This window comes from Canis aureus, chromosome 12 (genome assembly GCF_053574225.1).
Source record: "Canis aureus isolate CA01 chromosome 12, VMU_Caureus_v.1.0, whole genome shotgun sequence".
Taxonomy (NCBI): Eukaryota; Metazoa; Chordata; class Mammalia; order Carnivora; family Canidae; genus Canis; species Canis aureus.
In genome coordinates, this window is record NC_135622.1 from 10,721,422 (window position 1) to 10,745,183 (window position 23,762).

At 45.2% G+C, this 23,762-nt stretch overlaps 1 protein-coding gene across 1 annotated transcript in view; it reads left to right on the forward strand.

Annotated features, from left to right (window-relative positions):
• The window catches only part of CD58 (CD58 molecule), a 41,176-nt gene extending 18,244 nt beyond the window's left edge, over nt 1–22,932 (forward strand). The window contains exons 3-6 of the mRNA XM_077842715.1: nt 4,673–4,939; nt 12,083–12,157; nt 14,805–14,841; nt 19,096–22,932. Coding sequence (XP_077698841.1) covers nt 4,673–4,939; nt 12,083–12,157; nt 14,805–14,841; nt 19,096–19,105 — 389 coding nt within the window. The 3' untranslated portion in view covers nt 19,106–22,932. The remainder of the gene's footprint in view (nt 1–4,672; nt 4,940–12,082; nt 12,158–14,804; nt 14,842–19,095) is intronic.
• Nucleotides 22,933–23,762: the final 830 nt, after the last annotated feature.

Consider the following 23,762-nt stretch of genomic DNA (forward strand, 5'->3'; position numbering starts at 1 on the left):
CCTTTGAAGAAGCAGAGTTTTTAAAACATGCATGTTGGTGATCTGGCCATATATAGAGCCAGCAACTCAAAAGATTGATTTCAAATTTAGATTATAATGGAATGCATTTTAAGAGCCCTTGCATAGAGTTTGTAGAACTGAGTTCAAACTTTTGAATACATTTATCTTTTTAAATTTGATGAAATGTTTAAAAACAATTTGATTTTTTTAAATTCCATGGTAACTCAACTAAGGTACTTGATTTCAGGAGTCAGACCAACTGAGTAGCCCCTAGAGACCCTAATTAGCAAAGACCTGCAGAGCAGCAGAGTCCAGGGGAGGTGAGTTTGATCAGGAGACAGTGATCTGGGCAGCATTAAACGTGGAACCTCAAGTCCTGGCTTGAGATTTTAGCCTCCAACAGTGGGGAGCCACTGTATCCAATCCTGGAACAGAGAAGTGACCTGATGAAATCTATTTTCAGATGATTAATTAGATAGTAGGTATTTATGGTGGATTAGAGAGAGGGGACACCAGGTTGGAAGCTACTACAATCTTCTAGGGAGATAGGTGTTGCTAGTAGATGTTGGGAAAAGAAAGAAAGAGAAGACACTTCTAAGAAAGAGTCAAGCAAATTTAGATTTGGTTATAAAAAGACATAAGGTGACTCAGGATTGCACACCTGAATGACAAACGATTGGTCATACTTTTTTTTTTTTTTTTTTTTTTAAATGAGGAAGGCCTACTTCCTTCAGGGTGTATTAATACTTAAGTGACTTGGTAATCTTCCGGAGACACCAGGGCTAATGGGAGATTTTCAGAAAGGATATTTTAGACAGGGGGCTTTCCTGGCACCTCCTAAATTCAGGCCATCTACTTCCTTCTGTGTGTAATTTGGTATTTGGTTTCCTTCTTCCCTCAAAATCCCCTTCAAATTTCCACCGTCGACGTTTATGAGTTCTCTCTCTTATTAGTTGCCTTGAAGATAGTGATGTTCATATAAGTGGAATTAACTGTTCTTCCTTTTATTTTAGGAAGTGGTATAACTGAAGTGGTATAACTGTATATTAAAGGTAATAGAAGTAAACAAATATCATCAGATATGTGTAAGCAATTCTCAATCTTAAAGAGTAGTAGTGAGCAGAGTTCATTAATTATAAATTGGCTAAGTTATCTTAAGGATGAAGTAAGTACATTTCCAGCCAGTTTGATGCTGCTTAAGGTACAGAGGTAACTATTTGTTAGAGATAGCTGTGGGAAGTCCCAGGGGCAGTGAGAGAATGTAAGGATTATAGACAGAAAGACCGGAGTTGTAGAAGCTGTGCCCCAGATGCTGCAAGAAGGTTTGCATGCTTTTCCATGAGCAGGATCAGTTCTTCCAGCAACTGTGGTAATGAAACCACCAGAAAGAGCATTTGTATAGTTAAGTGAGCTCTAACAACACAGAAAATCATGCTAGCTCTTCCCCTATGCCCTTTCAAATTATTTTCATACGCCACTAGACCTTTACAATATTTTAGAGTATTATATTCCATTTTGCAGATGAAAACGACACAGATTTAGCAGTGGGTTTCTCCCTCTGTAGGACAGGAGGCCTGGGCTGGCTGATTTCTCAAATGTGTTCCAGCTACCACAAGAGCTGTAGGCCAAGTGACACAGCCAGCCAAAGCAAAAGCTCACACCTGCCAACTCCTGGTTGTATCACAACACTCGTGGGGGAGCCTTGCCTTCTCGCCGTGTGCTCTGTTACAGCTGACGTGCCTGTGCCAGGCACTGCATGTTAATCCATGTGTCACTTACTACCTATCTCCCCTCATTTCATCCTCATCTCCATTGTGAAGGGAAGACATTATTTGTTTCTTTTTTTTTATTTTTTTATTTATTTATGATAGTCACACAGAGAGAGAGAGAGAGAGAGAGAGAGGCAGAGACACAGGCAGAGGGAGAAGCAGGCTCCATGCACTGGAAGCCCGACGTGGGACTCGATCCCGGGTCTCCAGGATCGCGCCCTGGGCCAAAGGCAGGTGCCAAACCACTGTGACACCCAGGGATCCCCATTATTTGTTTCTTAATTGTACAGGAAAGGAAACCTAACCACAGGGCCGGTTAAGTAACTTGCCCAAGGGCGTCTGGCTCTTCCTGGTAAAGCTCTGGTGTGAACCCAAGCAGTCAGGCTCTTGAATCCAGGCTCTCAGCCACCACACCATTCCTTTTCGGAGAGTTGCTGATTGAAGAATTTACATTTAATACAGTAGAGAGAATAATTGGGAAACTGTCTCCCTGAATTTATCCATCTATCCATCCATCCCTCCATATGTTCAACATATGTTCTCCTTATTGAGGAGCTAATTGTGTGCCTTGTGTCATGTCAGGGCTTATGTGTAAGAGGGGAGTAGTATCTAGTCTTTACCCTCCAAAGATGCACAGTCTGAGGGGCTTCATGAGGCACCTCTGTTGAGTTCAGAAAGTGTTTTGTGTGCGCGTGTGTGTGTGTTTTAAAAGAACTTATTTATTCATGAGAGACACAGAGAGAGAGGCAGAGACATAGGCAGAGGGAGATAGGGGCTCCTTGCAGGGAACCCACTGTGGGACTCGATCCCCGGACCCAGGATGACGACCTGAGCCTAAGGCAGGTGCTCAACCACTGAGCCACCCAGGCGTCCTTATTCAGAAAGTGTTTAATGAAATGCTAGACATTGGCTGAACCAGATCAATTAACTAGAATCTGTAACAGAACACAAGGAGCACCTTCTCAGTATCTGTATTTTTAATACAGAGCCCTGGTGGCTTCTCGTGCCCATTAATATTTGAGAAATGCTTCTGTGGAACATTTCCAAGGAACTAGAAAGCTCAGTTGCAGGATTCTGAGAATTGCTCAGCTCGGGTGCAGTGACAGGCATAAGTAAATACAGAACCTGGAACCATCCCTTCAGTTTCTCAGCTGCACCGAGACACACAGGGCTGTGAGGAAGTGCTTCTGGGGCTGCTATGGGCGTGTGGTTGGCAGGGCGGCCTGAGGAGGCCGAGGGAGGAGGGCTCAGGCTTTCTAACTTTGACTCAATGAGAACAACTCCTTACTCTTTTGAAGACTGCTGGTCTATTGCTTACAATTTAACTTGGAGAAATTCTCCATTGCTTACTTTCGGGCAGCAAGTAACAAGTTATGTGAGCTAGAGTAGACCTAACAGCTCAAGAAGTCCCAAGCAGAAAGGGAAGTTATGGATAACTTAGGTCTCTAACCGGGTGTGTTACTTAACCAAGTGTGAAAGAAGTCTAGAGAAGATGGGGGCCAGGGGGAGGGGAGAGGAGTTGAATATTTTCAACTAGATTATTAGATTATTTTATTGTTTTATGTTTTTAAAGATTTTATTTGTTTATTTGAAGAGAGAGCAAGAGAGAGAGAGCATGAACGGGGAAGCAGCAGAGGGAGAGGGGGAAGTAGGCTCCCCAATGAGCAGGGAACCCCATGTGGGGCCCCATCCCGGGACCCCCGGATCATGACCTGAGCCGAAGGCAGACACCAAACCCACTGAGTCACCCAGGCGCCCTACATTATTTTAGATTAATAATTAGAACATAAGCATTCCTTTGCCTTAGAAAATATCATTTTAAATAGCAGCATAGTAAGTATTCCATCATCTTGATAAACGTGAATTTGCTTGAATTTGCTTTTTTAGTAGATGTTCACAATGCGTTGAAATTTTATTTATGCAAATGCCACACGTGACCATTTCCCGGAGAGTCCATGTATTTGTTTTCTCGAATTTCTCATGGTTAGTTGTTGGGGCAAAGTAGAGATGCAGGAAGGCATGTGAATTAAATAAACAAATGTCTAATGGGATAAACTAGCATTGTGGTTCTTAACTCATCCATGCAGGTTCAGGCTGCTGTAGCCAGTAGGGGGCATTTGCTAGAGAAAGGCTGGGCATGGGGCTTCTAGCCTGACAGGTGTGTGACAGGTACCATCCCCTATTCCGCCGATTAGCAGAGCCTGCTCAGAGTACGGCTCCACCATATGTTTTGCAAACACTGTAAGTCAGATATCTTAGTATATGTGCTGCCGAAGCGAGCACAGTTAGTCAGATATCTTTTGGAGGTAAACGTTTTTAGATTTTAGAGAGGTAGTATAAACTCCCCTATGTATGTTAAGAAGCACCCCACTTAGTTTTGAGGACCACCTCATACTCAAGCACAGGAATATTTTTAGTACAACATGATAATGAATATTTGAAGTAAGTGAGAAAAATATGGGGCACCTGGCCAGCTCGGCCAGTAGGGCACGTGACTCTTGATCTCAGGGCCATGAATTCAAGCCCCACAGTGGGTGTGGAGCTTACTTGAAAAATAATAAAAGAGAAATAAAAAGGAAATAAGTGAGAAAAATACAAACTATTAAATCCTCATGTCAATTCAGATGAGGATTTGCAGCTAAGTGACTCTGTTGTTATCTTGTGTAAAATCTTTTGGTTTTTGGAATTGAGGATAAGGGATTCGGTGCCTGTATGTATTCTGAATTTGAGCAAGTAAATCTGAGCCAGAAGAAGAGAATTCTCTCCCTTTGGTGCTCAAGGAGGTGGTCTGTTTGTCTTTTTAAGCTCATAAGGAAACTGGAAGCTCTTCATACATTTGTATATGATGAGTCTAAATTACTCTTTTCTGTACTGAATATTACATTTCTTTTTTTTCCCCCCAGATCCTCTTCCAATTCCAACACTAAATTGCACGTCAACTCTTGAAGATATTATAGTCCACTGCAAGATCCCAGAATCTTATAAGAGACATACAAACTATACGAAGTACTCATGGAGTTGCTCTTCAGCACAGTGTATAAATACTTCCGATCCATCTGAAGTGCTTATTAAGAAGAACAATGATCTCTCACAGAAAATACAATGTATTATTAGCAATCCATTATCCAAACAGATATCTTCGCTCATTTTAGCAACTTGTGTCCCACCTGGTGAGTAAATAACGAAACGTGTCATGCAGAGATACTATATACAAGTGGGGCCCAGGGACTGGCCCCTGAAACTCTGGTATGGGAGTTTCAAACCAGAGATGTAGTGGCTGACATGCATTTCATAAATCTGAAATGCAAAATAGAGTTATGGTTTTCACAGACACTGCATTACAGATATACAGCTAACATTTCTTAGCCTTTTCTGTGTCAAGCATTGTCCAAATACATTTGTTAATTAATTCCATCCTCACACAGCTTCACACAACTGCATGCGTTGGGTACTAGTCATAATCTTTATTTTATGAAGGAGAAACCAAGACACAGGGAGTTTAGTTTGATTGCCTCAGGTCAACAATTAGTAAGGGGCAGAGCCTGGTTTTGAAGTCATGCCATCTGGCTCCAGAGCCTATGCTCTTAATTACTCACAACACTACTTCATAATGTTAATGATCACCGTGTTCTTAAAGGTTGCACGTGTGCTACAAGAATGTGCATTTGGTACATTCCTCTAGGCTATTCCATGAATAGCGTGACAATCTGTCTTGGCTGGGGTCCTTTTATTTTGTTTAACTATCATGTACCTATGTAATCCGCAATTTTTATGATTGTTTTTTTACATTATATTCCCAGTTTACAGACAAAAGGATCAGTAATTTTCAAGTGGTTCATGAAAATATACACGAAGAGATGAAAATAGTAAGCAGTAAATACAGAATAATATCATGATTATAAGTAGTGAACAGGATTTGAGGGCAAATACAGACTGTGAATCTCCTTGGGCAGGGACAGGGTGATTCTGTGAATCATTTTTTTTTTCTGAATAAGCAACTGAAACAGAAAAAGGCAATTAGTCAATACAGTGAATATAAAAAACTTGAATTATATTTGATTAGTGAGCCATTCTCCCTGAATCTCCCATGTATCATCCTTTTTGAAAATTTTCTTTTGTTTTTTCTTTTTCTTTTCTTTTTTTTTTTTTTTTTAAAGTAGGCTCCATGCCTAGCGTGGAGCCCAGCATGGGGCTTGAACTCACAACCCTGAGATCAAGACCTGAACTGAGATCAAGAGTCAGACACTTAATGGACTGAGCTACCCAGCCACCCTCAAAATTTTCAGATAATGACATGGAGGGATTAAGTTCGTTATATAATTTTCAGACAAAGCAGTGTGACTTCTTGGGTAAAACAAACAAATACTTCCAGACAAAGGACAAAATGAATTCCAGTTCATAACTGATGGTTTTGGTCCCTAAAGGCAGAGAAAAGACCAAACTCATAGAGGTGCCACTCAAAGTGGCACCCTTCGTGTAAGGCACACAATTGTCCAGAAGACTTGAAAACCAACTGCAAAGTCATTGATAATCGTTATGCTTGGAGGAAACATTTCTTTATTAATTCCACTTAATAGGTGGAATTTCCAAGGCTTACTTTGGAAATGCAATTTGCCTGCTAGCAGATAGTGTGGGAACAAAAAACCAAAAGCAGTGTGCTTTTTATTGGCTTGGCATGTGCATGATGCACATAACCAACAAGAGAAAGAATGTGTTGTGTACAGAGTGAATAAGCAAGTTGAAATCTTGAAAAGCTTCTTGTGTCCCAAGAGTCAAATGCTTGGAAGGAAGTAATTTCTGAATAAGATCCTCTATAGAATTATATGGAATATTTTAAGAGATTTTCTAGCATTTTGCCCTTGCATAGGTTTTCATTTAACCTTTACCCTTAGAATTGAATGTCCAAATAAGATGTCCTTCCCTGTAGATACCTTGAGAAAAGATTGTCATGACTACATCCCTCTTATTGATATGATATGCTGTTGTTAATTTGCAAACAAACCCTTTTTGTTATTAAATAATAGTGATTCCTCTTTCTTTTACATTTCTCCCCAAACTGATAGTTCATATTGCACTGTAGATTTTGAAAGTTTGAGAAACATTGCTAGGTAGTTCTTAGGTCATTTAAATCCTGGAGTAGTGCTGGGCGCCTGGTGGCTCAGGCGGTTAAGCATCTGCCATCCACTCAGGTCATGATCCCAGGGTCCTGGGATCAATGCCTGCATCCTTGGGCTCCCTGCTCAGCAAGGACTCTGCTTCTCCCTCTGCCCGCACCGCCTGCCCCCCTACCCAAGCTCTTTTCCTGCATTCGTGAGCTCTCGCTCTCTCTCCCTCTCAAAAAAATAAATAAAATCTTTAAATAAAATCCTGAAGTAGTGCTGACTTAGACATATATCTGGGTCCCATTAAGCAAATATTGGAGGATGTTCCGCACCCCCCTCATCTGGGGCCCAAATTTAATGATCTTAATGGTTCTTTTGAACAATTAATGTCTAGGATCTCTTTTTTTTAATCCCATGATGATTTTTGAATGCTTTTCTGTAGAGTTGCATACATCATAACAGATACAAATTCATGTGGGTATAACAGTTAAATACTGGGTCTTACTTTTTTAAGTGATTTTTTTTTCCAGACTTAATACTTTATCAGTGAAAGGTAGTGACTCACACTGCCATCCTGCCACCCTTTGGCAGACGCTCTCAAATAATCATCTTGTTGGCTGCTTACCACCACCATTCCAGACTGGCCAGACAGGAATTGTTTACCTTTGAAAGTGAGGAAACAGGTTCTATCAGGTGGGGTGACTTCTGCAAGTTCACTTATGTAATGGAGATAGAATTAAAATGTAGGTCTTTGAATTCTGGAGGTTTTTTTTTTTTTTTTTTTTTTCATGACATCATCCTGATTCTGTATATCTTTAAATAAGTCAAATTAAGAAATAAATTTTGACTCATTTGTAGGAATTGGCTGGTGAAAACCATACCATGTGGAATGAAAGTACAGACTGTAGGGGGTTCTATAGGAGCAGGCATCAGGTTTCTTCAATAAATAAATTATAAGGGGAAGAAAAAGAGGTGATGGGGAGTTTAGAAAGTGAAGAGATTTAAGAAGCCTATAATTAATTGTAGTATACAGACCTTGTTTGATCCTGATTCAAACAGAAAAAAGTTGGAAAAAAAAGATTAAGTGGTGACTCCTTATTTGATTATATTAAGCACTTAATTAGTTTTTTTGGATATGATAATGGCATGTTTACATTTTACAGATAATCCCTATCTTTTAGAAACATATACTAAAATGTTTATGGCTTAAGAATTGTGATCACTGGAGTCAAGCGGGTTCACATTTCTTCTTGCCTTGCAAGTGGAAAGGGAGAACAGGCCTTCCCTTTAAAAATCCATCCAGTGTGGCATGCATCTCTTCAGTGTCAGCCACTTGGCCAGACTGAGTTCACGGCCATGGCCACTGGTGGCAACTGGGAAATGTCTCCCTTAGCTGGCTGGTCATGTGCCTACTTGAAACACAGGGGTTCTATTACCAAAGGAAAATGGGGAGATTGGGTTTTGAGAAGCAGTAGATGCTTCTACTGCAATGATTATAACTTGCACCATTTTATTTTATTTTTAAAGATTTATTTATTTGACAGAGAGAATGTGAGTGAGTTGGGGGAGAGGCAGAGGGAGAGGGAGAACCTCAAGCAGATTCCCACCTCATACAGAGCCTGACATGGGGCTCAGTTTCACAACCCATGAGATCATGACTTGAGCTGAAACCAAGAGTTGGACGCTTAACCGACTGAGCCACCCAGGCACCCCCAACTTGTACCATTTTATTTTGTTTATTTTTTTTAAAAAGATTTTATTTACTTATTCATGAAAGACACACAGAGAGAGAGGCAGAGACACAGGCAGAGGGAGAAGCAGGCTCCATGCAGGAAGCCTGACGTGGGACTCGATCCCGGGACCCTGGGATCACGCCCCGAGCCAAAGGCAGACACTCAACTGCTAAGCCACCCGGGAGTCCCCCATTTTAAAACATAGACGAAATCAGAAAAATTTAGACTGACGTAAGTAGCAAATGAAAGTGGAGATTCTCCTCATTGGTCCTCATTGGTCATCTTGCATACTCCTTGGGGTGTATGCACCCAATTTAGAAACTCTGGGTCTCAGCCAGAGGTTATGGTGTCTCAAAAGACCGTGATGGCAGCAGAGATTGGGAGAAGTGGTTCAGGTCAGGCTACATTTTGAAAATACAATCACGAGGAATCTGTAATGTATTGAGTGAGGGAGAAGAGTCTCTCATAAGAAATGTGCAAATGACCCCTAGATTTCAGGCTCACGCTACTGGATGTACAGTGTCACCATTTCCAATGATATTGGAAAGCAGAATAGCAGGTGTGTGGAGGAAATAAGTTTTGTTTGGGACACATTGTTTGAGATGCCCGTTGGATTTCAAATGGAGACATCAGCTAAGGCGCTTTGTTTTGCGAGTCTAGGTCTCTGGTGAGTAGTTCACACTGGAGAAATACGTTTGGCATTTCGTCGGCATTTAAAACTGAGACTGGGTGAGATCACCTAGTGGGCAGATAGGACAGAGCGCGGGCTGGGACTGAGTCTCGGGGACTCCAGCATTTAAAGGCTGTTGAGAGGATGAGGGTCCAGCCGAAGAGACTGACAAAGACCTCAGGGAAGCAGGAAGAAAACTCAGCAATGTGGTCTCTCGGGAACCAGGTGAAGAGGGAGTGAGCACCTGCCAGCACAGCGGACAGGTTGTGGAAGAAGAGCAGAGTTAAGAACTGTATTACTGTCATTGTCATCTCCCCTGAATATCTGCTGTCCCAAAGTGGTGGCAGCATCTGACATTATCCCATGGGAGAAAGGTTTTTGGAAGAGACTAGATCAAGTACCATTAGATTTGGCTGTTTAAAAAAAAAAATTTTTTTTTTTAAGTATCAGTGGCTTGGGGCACCCGGGTGGCTCAGCTGGTTAAGCATCTGCCTTTGGCTTGGGTCATGATCCCAGGCTCCTGGGATTGAGCCTGGCATCGGGCTCCCTACTCTGCAAGGAGCCTGCTTCTCCCCCTTCCTCCTCCTGGTTTGTGCTCACTCTTTTTCTCTCAAATAAATACAATATTAAAAAAAAAAGTATTGGTGGCTTAAAACTGTACGTAACTTCTTGCACATTAAAAAAAACTATATATATCTGAAGGCAGGCAGCCCGGGGCATATCATTGCCTGATGAAGTCAGAGGCCCAGGAGCAGCTCGGCTCCTACTACCTTCCCCACTATGTCAGGCAGAAGGATCCAGAATGGGGAGACTTTGGAGAAATCCCACACAACCCTTCCTCCAGCTCGATGCCCGACACTTAGTCACGTGGTCAAACCTGGCTGCGAGAAAGGCCGAGGAATGAATCTTTTAGTTGAGTGATAGTGTGCCCAGCTGAAAATCTGAATTGTGCTACTAAAGAGGGACGAATGGATAGGGGGCGGGACAAGGGGGTAACCAGCAGTTTCTGGCCAGGGGCCTCTCAGATCAGACAGGTGTGTGACCTCCTGTTGGTTCTAACCCACCTGTGTTCCTAATAAGAGGAAAGGGTGTGTGTTCACATTCTCATGCTCATGGATTCATTCACTTGCCTCTCCCACCCACCTTCTCTTTCATTCCGGTGCTTGCCTTAGCGACCCCACCCCCGGCCCCCCAGCAGTGCATTGTGATCATTTTGCCATATGCTTAAGTATTCCGCCTTTGGATTTTTAGTAGCTGGATAGAGTCCACCTTGTGAATGTGTCATACTTTTCCATTGAAGACATTTAGGTTGTTTTGTCTTCTTGATATTGTCAGGAAAGGTGCAGTATATCTCTGTGCCGTTTTTTTTTTGGAAGGGCACATCACTGATCGTTTCTGTAGGTTAACATCTTAGAAGTAGACTTGCAGGGCCAAAGGATCTTAGGAGAGTCATCAGTAGCATCTACTCAGTAGGTTGATGGTGATAGCGAATAGCTATTCCCAAGGATATTAACTCAGTTAATGCTCACAACTGTCCAATGACATAAGCATATTGATCCGTCCCGTTTACAGTTACCCCTTGAGGAAGCCGAGACACCAAGAGGTTAAAGCACTCTCTCAGTGTTGTAATGGTTCAGTGAGACTGTGCGCATATCACTTAGCACGGTGTCTAGCTGCTTTAGGACGAACTATTTTACTAAGGGCTTATTATACACAACGGCCAAATTGCCCTACCAAACGCGTGCTGCTAAGTTAAGCTGCCATAAGCAGTGTGGGCTAGCTGAAAACAACACTCTTACTGTAATATTTGCATCTTCTAAGAAATAACACTGGGCTTGCTATGGGTCAGCCTTGTGCAAGTAAGTTTATTTATAAATACAGTTGATTCTCTTTATTTGGAGTAGTTGTGTGTCATAAAGTCACTGTGAACACAGAATTAGTGAATACTGGGATGCCTGGGTGGCTCAGCAGTTGAGCGCTTGCCTTCAGCCCAAGACGTGATCCTGGAATCCCAGGATCGAGTCCCACATTGGGCTCCCTGCATGGAGCCTGCCTCTCCCTCTGCCTATGTCTCTGCCTCTCTCTCTCTCTGTCTCTCATGAATAGATAAATAAATAAATCTATATATAAAAAAAAAAGAATTGGTGAATACTGAACATTGCTTCTGGGAAATGCAGAGTTAGATTCCTGCAAGCTTCTGATCACACGTTTTTGGGCAAGAAATCAATAAATGACCTTGTTTTGTGTGTGTTTCTATTTAAAGACCCCTGACAATTTATGTATTATTAATGCATTAACATTAGACTCACAGCCCTCAGCACCATGACTTACGCCTAGATGAAGAATATCTAACGCACATATTTTTTTTTATAAGGTCCATCCCAGCCTTCTTGCACTTAGGAATGCTAGACAGCACTTCAGCACTATGTTTGGGGCTGTTTTAGACAGTGAAATAACCATCAGAACGCACAGAAGTGTGGAAAATGTGGCACTACACAGACTAGGAATAGGACACATGTTTCCATTGGAGGAGAGGATACAAGAAGGTAGAGCATTGCCTAGTTTGACCTCCTCTGGGGACTTGCACACCTGGAAATCAGATATTCCACCATCCCGCTGCACGTGTCCTCCAGGGACCATGAATGTGCTATGATTATTGGCGTGGGGTTGACACATACATTTTAATAAGTAGGTGTATTATAGATATAGAATCTGCAAATAAGGAGAATCAACTGAATCTCGTTTTGATCAGTCCAGCTAATTGTATTTCTTTCTTACTGTCTTCTTTTTTTCTTTTCTCTTTCCCAGGGAATTCAAGGAACAGATGGGCTATACTAGTAGTAGTCATAATTATAGCAATAGTTACAGTTCTGCTTATAAAAGGTACGTATACTTTCTTTTTTAAAAAAATAAGTTTCAAACTTGAATTAATTTTTCAAAGGCCAGGAAATTAATAGTTTGGAGACAAAAACAAAGTCTGAAATTTTAGGTGTTTTGAAAGAAACCAAGCCTTTTGTTTTTGTGTGTGTGTGTGTTGCTTATTGTCCAAGGTTGCTGGGGTGCCAGGTTTGCCAAGATTTTGCATGACCTTAAAGTGGAAGGAGCCCTCAGGACATGGAACACAACTGGATGTCCCATGGCCTCCTTCTATTTGTGGTCTGCTTCAACATTTATTACATCTCTGGACTCCAAACTCAATTTTGCAAAGGACCCCTTGCTCTTGGCTGCCAGGGCCATCCTTTCCATATCTTCTGGCCCAGAAGGAAGTTCCGGGGAGGAGGCAGCTGTTAATGGGTTTGGTGACTTGGAGTGGGTAATAATGACCCAGTATTACCTTCACTGCCTTCCTGAGCCATCCTTGGTCCCCTAGAGATGCAGGCCAGCCTGGAAGGCAAGCCATGTGCCCTGGAGGTCTGGAGATCTGTTCCCCTCCTATTCTTTCCTGGTGACAAGAAGCCCCTCCTCAAGTCCCAGAGGACACAGACCAGGCTGTAAATGTGAGGACTAGATGTTCTTGCAGCCTGGACGCTCTCCATATCAGCTTCCTCCAGAGGGCTATTTGCAGGACTGATGTGTCACTCCCACAGGGAATGCTGAAGAGGAAGCTTTTAGGCACGTGATGGCATGTAGGACCCATGTCATCTCACACTCATGTCTTGGGCCACGTTTGCCAATTAGACCTGCACTGTTCAGTACCATAGACACTGGCCACGCATCATAGTTTATTTTTTTAAAGATTTTATTTATTTATTCATGAGAGACACAGAGAGAGAGAGAGAAAGAGAGAGAGAGAGAGAGAACCAGAGACACAGGCAGAGAAAGAAGCAGGCTCCATGAAGGAAGCCCGACGTGGGACTCGATCCCGGGTCTCCAAGATCACGCCCAGGGCTAAAGGCGGTGCTAAACTGCTGAGCCACCCGGGCTGCCCCGCATCATAGTTTAAATATAAAATTCAATTAATTGAATTTAACTTAAAATTTCTTTCTTCATTTGCATTATCCACATATCAAGTGCTCGGTAGCCACAGAGAGCTAGTGGCTACCATAACGGGACAAGCCAGATAGAGAATTCCATCATTGCAGAAAGTTCAATCGGTCAGTGCTGTCCTAGACTTCTGGTGGCCCTTTGCCACTAGAATGTGGTGCCCCAGGCATCACATGTTTCCATGTTATGGGTTGCAAATACCACAAAGATCCCTAGGTGATAGATTACGAGTCAGCTGACTCTCCTCTAAATACAATATAAAAATCAGCTGAAGAAAGTTTTGAGGCTTCATTACTAATGAGTAAAATACTTGGGGAGCTTAAATGTCTTTGTAAATAAATATTTTTAAGCCCCAGACAGCAGCATCATTGTTAATCATCATCACCTCAACAGATTGGTCTCCAGAAACCAAAATCATTTTCCACTCACGGTGGTTGTGAGTGTATCACCAGAATACCTGAACCAAAGAAAGATGGTACTGAGTGCACACATAATTCCAAAAAAGTTGGCTGATTTAACTAAAAAAAGAAAAAAAAGTCCATTCAATGGAGAGAAAATGACTCCCATGATCAGTACGGGTAGCACTGTATAACCTGAAAAAAAGGTGTCTTGAAAAAATCCTTACATGAGCGGCTTAAAGCCATAAATTGGGAAGAAGTGAGACATTCAGGGTGGAGTTTTCTGAGGGGGTCAGTGAAACATAATCAGCTCCAGCGTCAGCTGGGGTCTCCAGACACTGGTGCAAGTTCCGCCAATCCTTTGGCGTAGGCTGCTGGACGGCTAGTGTGGCTCCAGACGAGGGCCCTTGTCTGTGATGGGAAGAAACTGATGTGTACGCGTGTGGAAACCATATCTTACTGTTCAAAACCACGTTGACCGAAATGGTAGCCATGAGTCACATGCAGCTGTTGAACCCTTGATACATGGGAGTTCGAACTGAGATGGGCCGTAGATCTAGAAGACGCACTGGGTTTACAAGACTCAGTATTAAAGATGGACTGCAAAGTATCTCATTAGTTCTATTTATCTTGATTCCATGTTAAAATAAGAGTGCTTTGGATATGTGGGGCTACTGAATAAGGTATTTTGAACGTTATCAAGATTTCAAAATGCAAAATGAAAATAAATCTTCAAAATGAAAAAAAATTTGCAAATGAATTCCACCCAGTTCTTTTTTACTTTGTAATGTGACCACTGAAATTTTAAAATTACCTGTGTGGCTCACATAATCCCGGGGCAGCGCTGGCCCACATCATCCTAGGCTGCCCTTCCTTTTTAGCCTTCTGCATGAGCTGCTGCAGACATACCCATTCTCTTAGCAGTGTTCGGTTTTGTTTCTATCACCTAATGACCAGTGTTGGGAGACCTCTTTGGACCGCCTCTGTAGTTAGCTTGACTGAAGCATTTAGGAGAACAGGAGACCACCTTGATGGGGCTGTGGTTTAGAGTGCTCCAGATTCAGGTCTTTCTCAAGCAGTTAGTAAATAATAGATTTTAGCTTTGCTTTTCAGTCCTTTAACTGTGATGAAAATTTCTTTGTTTGCAGTTTATCTGAAATGTGGCAGAGAAACAGTCACAGCCAGGTAAGTACCCTGCAGACCGTGTGGCAGGTAAATTTTGTATCATGCAGCAGAACCAGAAGAGCCCTGATGTGGAGTGTCTACCCCTTGGGGACCACATTCTATGTATTGGTCGCTTGTCTTCAATGGTAACAAGTCCCATCAGCAGAGACACCCACCACTGTTTCTCAAGCACCACCTGTGTCAAGCACTGGAGGAGACACGTCCCATGTGTCACCTCCTCATACCCTCTCAGTGGGCCTCGCACGGGGGTGTCATCACCACTTGCTTTCAGACAGCGACTACGAGAAGTCAGTCCCGTTGCTAAGAAGCAGTCAAGCTGGGATTCAAATCTGGGTCTTGCGACACCAAGGGTTAGACTGTCCGCCCCCTCCCATCCCCAGAGAACTGGATTAAGGATTGGGAGCCAGGGTCAGAGCTGAGCCTGTATCACAAACAAAAGCTAGGATCTAGACATGGTTAACAGTAAAAGTGCTTACTCAACTGCCATAAGGAGGCTCCAGAAGGACCCCTGTCCCCCGCCAGGTCCTCGGCAGTCAGGAGGCAGGGGCTCAGGAGCTGGGCTTTAGGGGATGACAGAAAAGAGAAGAGGCTCAGGGTTATACAGGGCACATAGGGAGTGACAATGTCGGTGAATAGAGGAAGCTGGGGCTGGGCTGGCAGGTTGGGCCAAGCCAAAATATTGAGAAAAAGTTGCCAAGAGATTTGTGTCATTTTTTTCTGGGGATCACTGAGGATTTCTGAGCAGAGCCATGCTTCAGACAAACCATAGGGGAATTAACAGATGAGAGACTGCAGATAGCGACATGGGTTTGTGGCCAAATGGAATAACCCAGCCAAGCAGAGAGGGCCTGAATCAAGGTGGTCATGCCAAAGCGGCCCTGGAGGGCTAGGTGTAGGAGGAAGGGTGGTAGTCATATTCACGAACACTTCAGCTGCAGGGGGCAGGCTCCCGGGGGTGGGGGAGGTCCCTGCCAGCTCATCTCTCATGGGCCTCAGATGAGTCACTTCTACTCTCTGCGCCTCAGTTCTCTTCTATGGAAAACAGGCATAATGATAGTACAGAGATCAGAGTAACCATGCAGGTAATCACAGCCTAGAAATAGCAATGTGTATCAACAAGTTAATAGAAATAAAATGCAGAGAACAGTGACTGACTCAGAAGGGTGCTGAATAGATGCTATCATGCTGTTATGGTATGAGTATTATTATTATTCAGAGAAGAAGTCAGAAGTGACAGGGATTCTGACGCTTGGTGTGCAGAAGACGACGGCACTGGCAGGCATAGCAGAGGACAGGGCTCCAGTTTGAGAAGGTTGGTGTGCGCTGTGACAGGCTGAGTCTGGGGTGCAGGCACAGTCCTGGGGTAATGATGTCCAGCACATAATTGCCAATGTAGCTGTAGGGGCTGGGGCTGGAGCTACAGATAGGGGCACATCTTCCTCAGGCCAGTAGCTGATGCCCAGAGCATCTAAGGTCATCCAGAAAGACAAGGCCAAGGCCCTCTGCTGATGGGCAGAGGTGGAGGAGCTGGGGGGACAAGGCTGGGAGGAGAGTCAGGGCCGCATGCTGCTAGAGATCCTCAGGGAGGGGCACTGAGTAATCAAGGCGAGGAGAGGCTAAGGACGGGGATGGGTGGTCAAGACCCTTGGCTCTGCCGAGCAAGTTGCTGATTTTCATGAAAGCCACTGGGGTCGGGGGTTGGAGTGGGAATGAGGAAGAACTGCAGCCCAGCAGCAGGCACCTGTGTGCAGTGGGGCCCGTGGGCTCTGAGGTTCCCCTTCTCCTCAGCTCCTGGGCAGGACACGTCTAGTTACCAGGGAAGCCGGCTATGGCAGGAACCTTGGGGCAGCTCTGTGAACCTCCCAGTGAGGCTGTGAGAGGCTGGTGGGCCAGGAGGCCATGGGGAGGGGGCTGGAGGGGGTTTGAGCAACAGCAGGTGAGGTGAGGAACAGGTGTGCCAGCAGGGAAGTGGAGAGAGAAAGAGGATGAGGGGCTGTGGTCAGATGTGGGTGTTAAGAGTTTTTCAGCAGGAAGCATGAGTGCCAGGGGAGGGCGAGATTCCAGGGAGGCCTGTGCTGAGACCCAGCTGGTTATGGTGGAGGGGTGGCTATCGGAACCACGACTGCCGACTGGTTCGAGGAGGGCTGTGAGCCAGGGCCACTGGGAGAGGTGATGGGGTCTCCCAGAACTCATGCTCTGTTCATTCAGCACACTTTCACGGAGGTTACTCCAGTGAGGCCAGGCACGGTGTTAGCTAATGGCTCGAGAGCATGGACTTAGGGAGGCTAGACATTGTATGGGACTCAGAGAAAGGATATGTGAGGGCTCCCAACCTCGAGAAGCTTGTGGGCACACTGGAGAGAATGGATGAGGACACGACCAGCTCAAAGGGCTAGGCACGGAGTCATGGGCCAGAATGTGTGATGTGGACGATCAGGGCTGGGCAGCCAGCCAAGGGGAGGCCAAGACACCACAATAATCATGAAGACTGTGAGAGGAATAGAACGTGAGCTAGATCTTCAAAGCAGGGGTAGAATGGAAAAGGCAGTCTAGCTGGGAGAGGCAGCAGAGGCAAGGACATGGAGGGGAACTAAATCCTCATGGTCTATTTGATGGAGAGATTGGCCCACGTCACATCAAGCTGAACAGGTGGCAAAAGATTGAAGTCAGGGGCCTTAAGATGAAGTGATATGGGAATAGAGAGCCATTGTAGGTTCTTGAGCAGGAAGGTTCTGAAAAGCATGATGAGCACTGCTTCGGGGTAATGAGTCTAGGAAGGTAAAAGTGACATCTGAGGGTGACATCCTGGGGAAAGACCTGGGTAGCTTGGGGCTGGGCATAGAAGCTCACACTTCTTGGTGCATTTTTGCTTACTATTCAAATTTTGTACTTTGTGTGTTTCCTACATACTACATAATAATTTTTTAAATTTAAAGAGCCCATGTGGCTCAAGGGGAAGTTCCCTAAACTCTCTTTTTAAAGAGTTACATGTATAGTGGAGGAGTAAGGGTTGGAAGAGAAGTGGGGGAGGGGACAAGCAGAACCAGGAGCAAAAGCTAAATTGTCACATCTCTGTGAGGACAGTGTCTAAAAGAGCTAGCCCCAGTTAGCAAATATCCAAGGACAGCCAAGTAGATCTCAGCTCTCTGAGGGAAAATGGACATGGTATTGTACCTCTTACCCAGACAGCTCAATGTTGGCAATTTCCAGGAGTGCTGGTAGTCTCTGTTTTCGTGTAAATGCCTGGAAAACAGGTCACAAAGTCAACCAAGTTACAAAGGGAGCAGAGAGCCCCGTTCTCTGGGAAGACAGATTCGCAGTCTGCGGGGCCATGTCTGTACCTGCTAGGTGAGCTGGAGAGGCAGGCCTGATTCCTTGGCAGTCATTGTGACAGGTGTGGGCGTGGGTGAGGAGAGCCCCAGGGGCAGGAGGCTGGAAGCAACCAGGCATCTACCCCTGCACCCACTGTGCTGCTCTAAGGAGCCCTGAGCCTGCCCAGACATGTTGACAGAGCACCTCTCACTTCATCCCCCTCAAAAAATTCACAGCACCCATTTCCATGTTCTGTGAGATTCCTATCAAGGAAGACTTGTAACCAGAGATCATAAAGGGTAAGCACTAGAGTCTTTATGATCTCTGGTCACCAGTGGAGTATAGGCAATTTGGGAACTCTAGGTTCTGAAGGCTCAGCTGTGTTCTTTGGAAATTTCCATGACACCCAAAGCCATTGTAGGTTCTTGAGCAGGAAGGTTCTTAAAAGCTAAATTGGACCAAAGGTTCTGAAAAGCTAAATTGAACCAAAGCTAAATTCAACCAAAGACTGAGTTGGTTGGAGGAGATGGGGCTTAGGATGAGTGCTTAGCGCTGAAGGTAGTACTTCCTGTAGACTTCTAGCCACCATCCCAGGAGGCCCTAAGACTGGTTTCCCTCCATCTCCACTCCCCAGAGCCCTTGGTTTAGTTTGTTTTTTTGTTTTGTTTTTTTTTTATTTATTCATGAGAGACGCAGACAGAGAGGTAGAGACACAGGCAGAGGGAGAAGCAGGCTCCCATGTGGGACTAGATCCCAGGACTCTGGGATCATGCCCTGAGCAGAAGGCAGACACTCAACCACTGAGCCATCCAGGCCTTCTGAACCCTTGGTTTTGATGGGTTTATGGTAAAAGGGCTACTCACATTACGGTAGGAGGGTAACTACTCTTGGTCTGCATCTTACGAGTTACTAACATGAGACCTTTTTTTTTTTTTTTTATAGCTCCAGCTGACCGGTACTACAAGATGAAATGTATAGTTACTAAGTTATTTAAATAACGGAATGGAAAGCCATCTGATTAACCATTCAAGTATTACATCATCTTCAAGGGAATTTTGGAAATTTAATCTGAAGTGGTCCCTCATCAGAATATTCTGTTTTGGAAGCAATATCACCCAACAGCCAGCATCAGTATCTATTCTATGCCTCTTACAGTCTATGACTAGATACTATAAGTGACTTTTATCTTGAAATTTTTTACTACAAATTTTATATTGCATATAAAGTTGTAAATATATGTAACTTGGTGTAAATATGTACATAAGCAGTAGGTAGTTTGGCATTTTCTTTTCCTCTTAGGTCAGAAAAATATGATCACATACCTCAGAAGGTAAAGGCTTTTTCCTAAAATCTGTCTTCCACTTCCCTTTTGTTTTAGAGGGAAAAGGTTCATTGCAGAATTGGCAGTGGAGTGAGAGAGGAGATGGGCAAGATACTTGCCATGTGCTGGGTCCATGGCTTTTGACTGAAGGCAAGAACACATGGGTCTCTGGTTTATTTTGCTGAGACCAGACCACCACCATCTAAACATGAGGAGGCTAGTCTCATTAAGATCTCCCAACTCACTCAGTATCTGGTGTTAGTTGTCACATGGGCAGGAAGACAGCAGAGAACTCTTAAAAACTGCGAAATCCCATATAAATGCAGAACAGCAGACTTGAATGAGGAAGTGGATGGCCCTGGCTGGCCCTCGGGTAGCCGTCGTATGTGCCAACATGCTAGGCCTTAAGCTCCTGAACTCACACCACCCCTGGAACTCCTGTCACATAAGAGTCTTCTGCCTAAAAGAGGAAACATCGCTTTTTTACACTAAGGCAAAGTGCATTGAAAGGAGCCCCATGGAACAGCTCTATCTGGGTCCCCTACAACTTTCAGCAAGAATGAGGTGGGGACCTGGGAGCCCTGAGTACTCCTGGGAAGACCCCTACTTCTCTGTAGTTCTCCCACCTCTGGCCAGCAAAGCTTCCAATCAAAGTTTGTATCGGGCTGATCTTGTGAAACCCTTCATTCCAGGCCCTGTGGGGACTCCCAGCACATCCTTTACCTTCCAGTATATAGGCTTCATCGCTATATGCTCTGAAAGGCCCTTTTCAGCCCCTCCAGCAACAGCAAAATTCCTTGTGTTCTCTGCTATGCATGTTCCCTTCACCTTTCTGTACTCACTGAAACCTGACCTCCCCAGGGGTGCTGCCTTCTGAGGCCCTGTCTAGGGCCCGCAGCTTTCTCTCCTGTACCCCTGGGACACTGGGCAAGAGTGCGGGCCAGTGCCCTGCTGGCTTCTGCCTGCTTCGAGTCCATGCCTCCATCCTTATTTCCAATGGGCAAACCAACCGATCACCAGCATCAAATGTCCCCCTTTTCTTGATTTTTTTATTACTCCTTAGCCTGTGGAGATTTTAGCACTAGGTCCAGAACACTCTTTCCTAATACTCCAGCCTTCAGAAACTGAGTGTGCTTTCAGAACCTCCAAACCAGGGCCTGGGCATGGCCTGCCGCAAGCACCTTGTCCTCCTCCCTTCCCAGCAGCCACCGCCCTGGTCTTGCCCCTGACCTTCCACCACCAATGCCCGCAGCCCCTCACAGTCTCCATTACAAGCATCCCGCTCCACTCTGTCTTGTGTGTCTCTTTGTGAGGGCCCCACTCCACAGACCCTGCAGCCCCACCAGGTCCTGCAAGCCAGTGACCCCACTGCCTCTCACCGGCTCACAGACACTGGGACTTCTCATTTCCCGAACCAAGCGGGGTCTCCCTGTTCATCATGAGAGGGACTCTGCTACCTTCACTCTTTTACCCTCCTGCTTATCCTCACTTGGCCAGATCCCAACCGTGGGTAGAGTCACCTCTGCTGGTTCCCTCCTCATACCTGAGCTGCTGCACAGGCAGGACAGCACAGGGCTGAGGAGTGTCATCTTAGGGACCACAGACCCCCGAGGGGTTCCCAGTGGCTCCCAGTTGGCCTTATTGCATCACCCTGGCCTGCTCACTGTCTCCTCATCTCCCTTCCTAGACTTGCAGCCCTAGGTCCTCGTGCTTGGCTACTCACCTCGCCTCTTCTGTCACCGAAAACAAAAGCATCTAGAAGAACCTCCCACCACATGTCCACACACCCAGCAGCATTGCCAACCATGTTCTTTGCCTCCCCTCTCGTGACTGAGCATGAACCTTCCATGTTCCTCCCAAAACCAGTGTCTCCCCTTGTCTTAGTCTGCTGGGGCCTCCGTGACAAACTACCATAGACGGGGTGACCTAAAAGGCAGTAACTTCTTTTCTCACAGTCCTAGAGGCTGGAAAGTCCAAGATCAAGGTGCTGGCTGCTTCGGCTCCTGGTGAGGGCTCTCTTCCCAGCTTGCAGGTGGCTGCCTTCTCTCCGTGTCCTCACAGCTGGGAGAAGAGTCCTGGTGTCTCCTCTTCTTCTCAGGGCAGCAGCTCTATCAGAGCAGGTTTCTACCCCTATGACCTCATTGAACCTCTGTCACCTCCTCCCAGGTCCTTTCTCCAAATAGAGTCACACTGGGGTTAGGGTCTCAACATATGAGTCTTAGGACAAAATTTCTGCCTATAACACTGCTCATGCGCAGGACCCCCTGCCCTCATCTACTTCAGGACATCACCCTCCTTGTCCACATCTCTCCTGCATCATCAGCATTGACCTTTCTGCTACCTCATACAAACATACTGTCATTTCTCATATCTTCAAAAAACCAAAATATTCTTGAATCACTTCCCTGCCTAGCTCTTGTCTCAGTTTTCTACTGTCTTTAACGGAAAAGTTTCTCAAAAGAAATGATCTGTACTTTTTTTTTCTTAGTCCTCTCTTATTCTTTCTTGAACCTGCCTCCATCAGGCTCTCTCTCTCTCTCTCTCTCTCTCACTCACACACACACACACCCCACTGCTTGCAAGATTACCAGTGATACTACACACACACACACACACACACACACACACTGTGGTATCTGGTGGATAGTTCTCTAGCCTCTTCTTGCCCTGCTTGTAAGCAGCATTTGACTCAGTGGAGCACCTACTACATACTGAGCACTTTGTAGGCACTAGGTTCTATGGGGTATGTGGGAGGCAAACAGATTTATGGATGCTTCTGTTGAGTGCACTCAGTCCTAAAATGGAAATATATACAAAGAACTAAGGATTATAACCATATGACCCAACTATTCTACTCCTTGCTATGTACTCAAGAGAAATGAAAACATTCCACACAAAAACTTGCATGTGAATGTTCACAGTTCATGATTCACAAAATCTATATGTCCATCAACTGATGAAAAGATAAATGTGGCACATCCATACGATGGGATAGTTGTCAGTATAAAAAGTATTGACGGTCTGAGGGTGCCTGGGTGGCTCAATTGGTTAAGTGTCTGACTCTTGATTTCAGCTCAGGTCTTGAACTCAGGTGGTGAGTTCAAACACCACGTTGGGCTCCCTGCTGGGTATGGAGCCTACTTAAAAAAAAAAAGTAATGAGGTCTGGTATGTGCTATAATATGGGTGAGTCTTGGAAACATGCTCGGTGAAAGAGGCCAATCCAAAGAGACCACCTGCTATTTAATTTCCTCCATACAAAATATCCAGAAGAGGCACATCTATAGAGCCAAAAAGTAGATTCTTGCTGGCCTAGGGTTGGGAGAAGGATATTGGGTTAGGGGAAGGAGTGACTGCTGATGAGCATCTGGTTTCTTTTTCGGGGGATGAAAATGTCCTAATATTGTACTAATTGTGTAACTGTGAATAGACTAAAGCCATCAAATTGCACACTTCAAATGAGTAGCTTGTGCTGTGTGTGAATTATGTCCTAATAAAACTGTTATTGTAACAAAAAGAACTAAGCAATTAGAGGAGGGCCGGCCCTGGGAAAGGCGGCAGGCAGGGGGTTCCTCTCCCTGAAGCCGGGCTTCCTCATCAGCTGCCTCAGCCCTGGCTCCACACTGGAGGCTGATGGATGACACAGTTGACTTCCCTGCCCTCAGCCCTCAGCACTCCGACTCCATCTTCCCCATTCCGCCTGGGGCTGAGAGTTACCGGAGATCAAAGCAACTTTCTATTTGGAAGGCAGAGCAAAAAACAATAATCAAGTCTCGAACACCAGCCAGTGAGTCTAGGAAAGTGTCACGAGCCAGAGTTCAGCGTGGACATTTGAGCCAGGTCACCCCACCATGTGTCTCCTCTGGGCCACCCTCAGCCATGCTCTGTCCAGCATAGACAGCCCCTGCTCATTCGTCTTCTGCACTCCCCTTCCCTGCCCTGCTCCTCCTGGGGTGCCCTCCTGCAGAACCCGGGGAACCTCCCTCCCACCCTCAGCCCTGGACTATACCCCCTACCCCCTGCCCTTGGCCTGGTCTCTGCGTGTAGCCTTGCCCACTTCTCTGGTGCTCCTCCCTGGCCCTCGGGCCCCCCAGCAGCCCTCCCTGAGGGGAGGGCTGGAGCTCTTGCGCTCCCAGATTTGTGCATCAGGAGACCCACTTGTATAAGGTCGTACAAGGTCAGATGGTCACAAGTGGAAGAATCAGGACTCCAAATGAGGCAGCGTAGCCCCCAGAGGGCTCTTCACCACCAGGCTATATGTGAGAAGATAGAGGAGTGGGGTCCTTCTT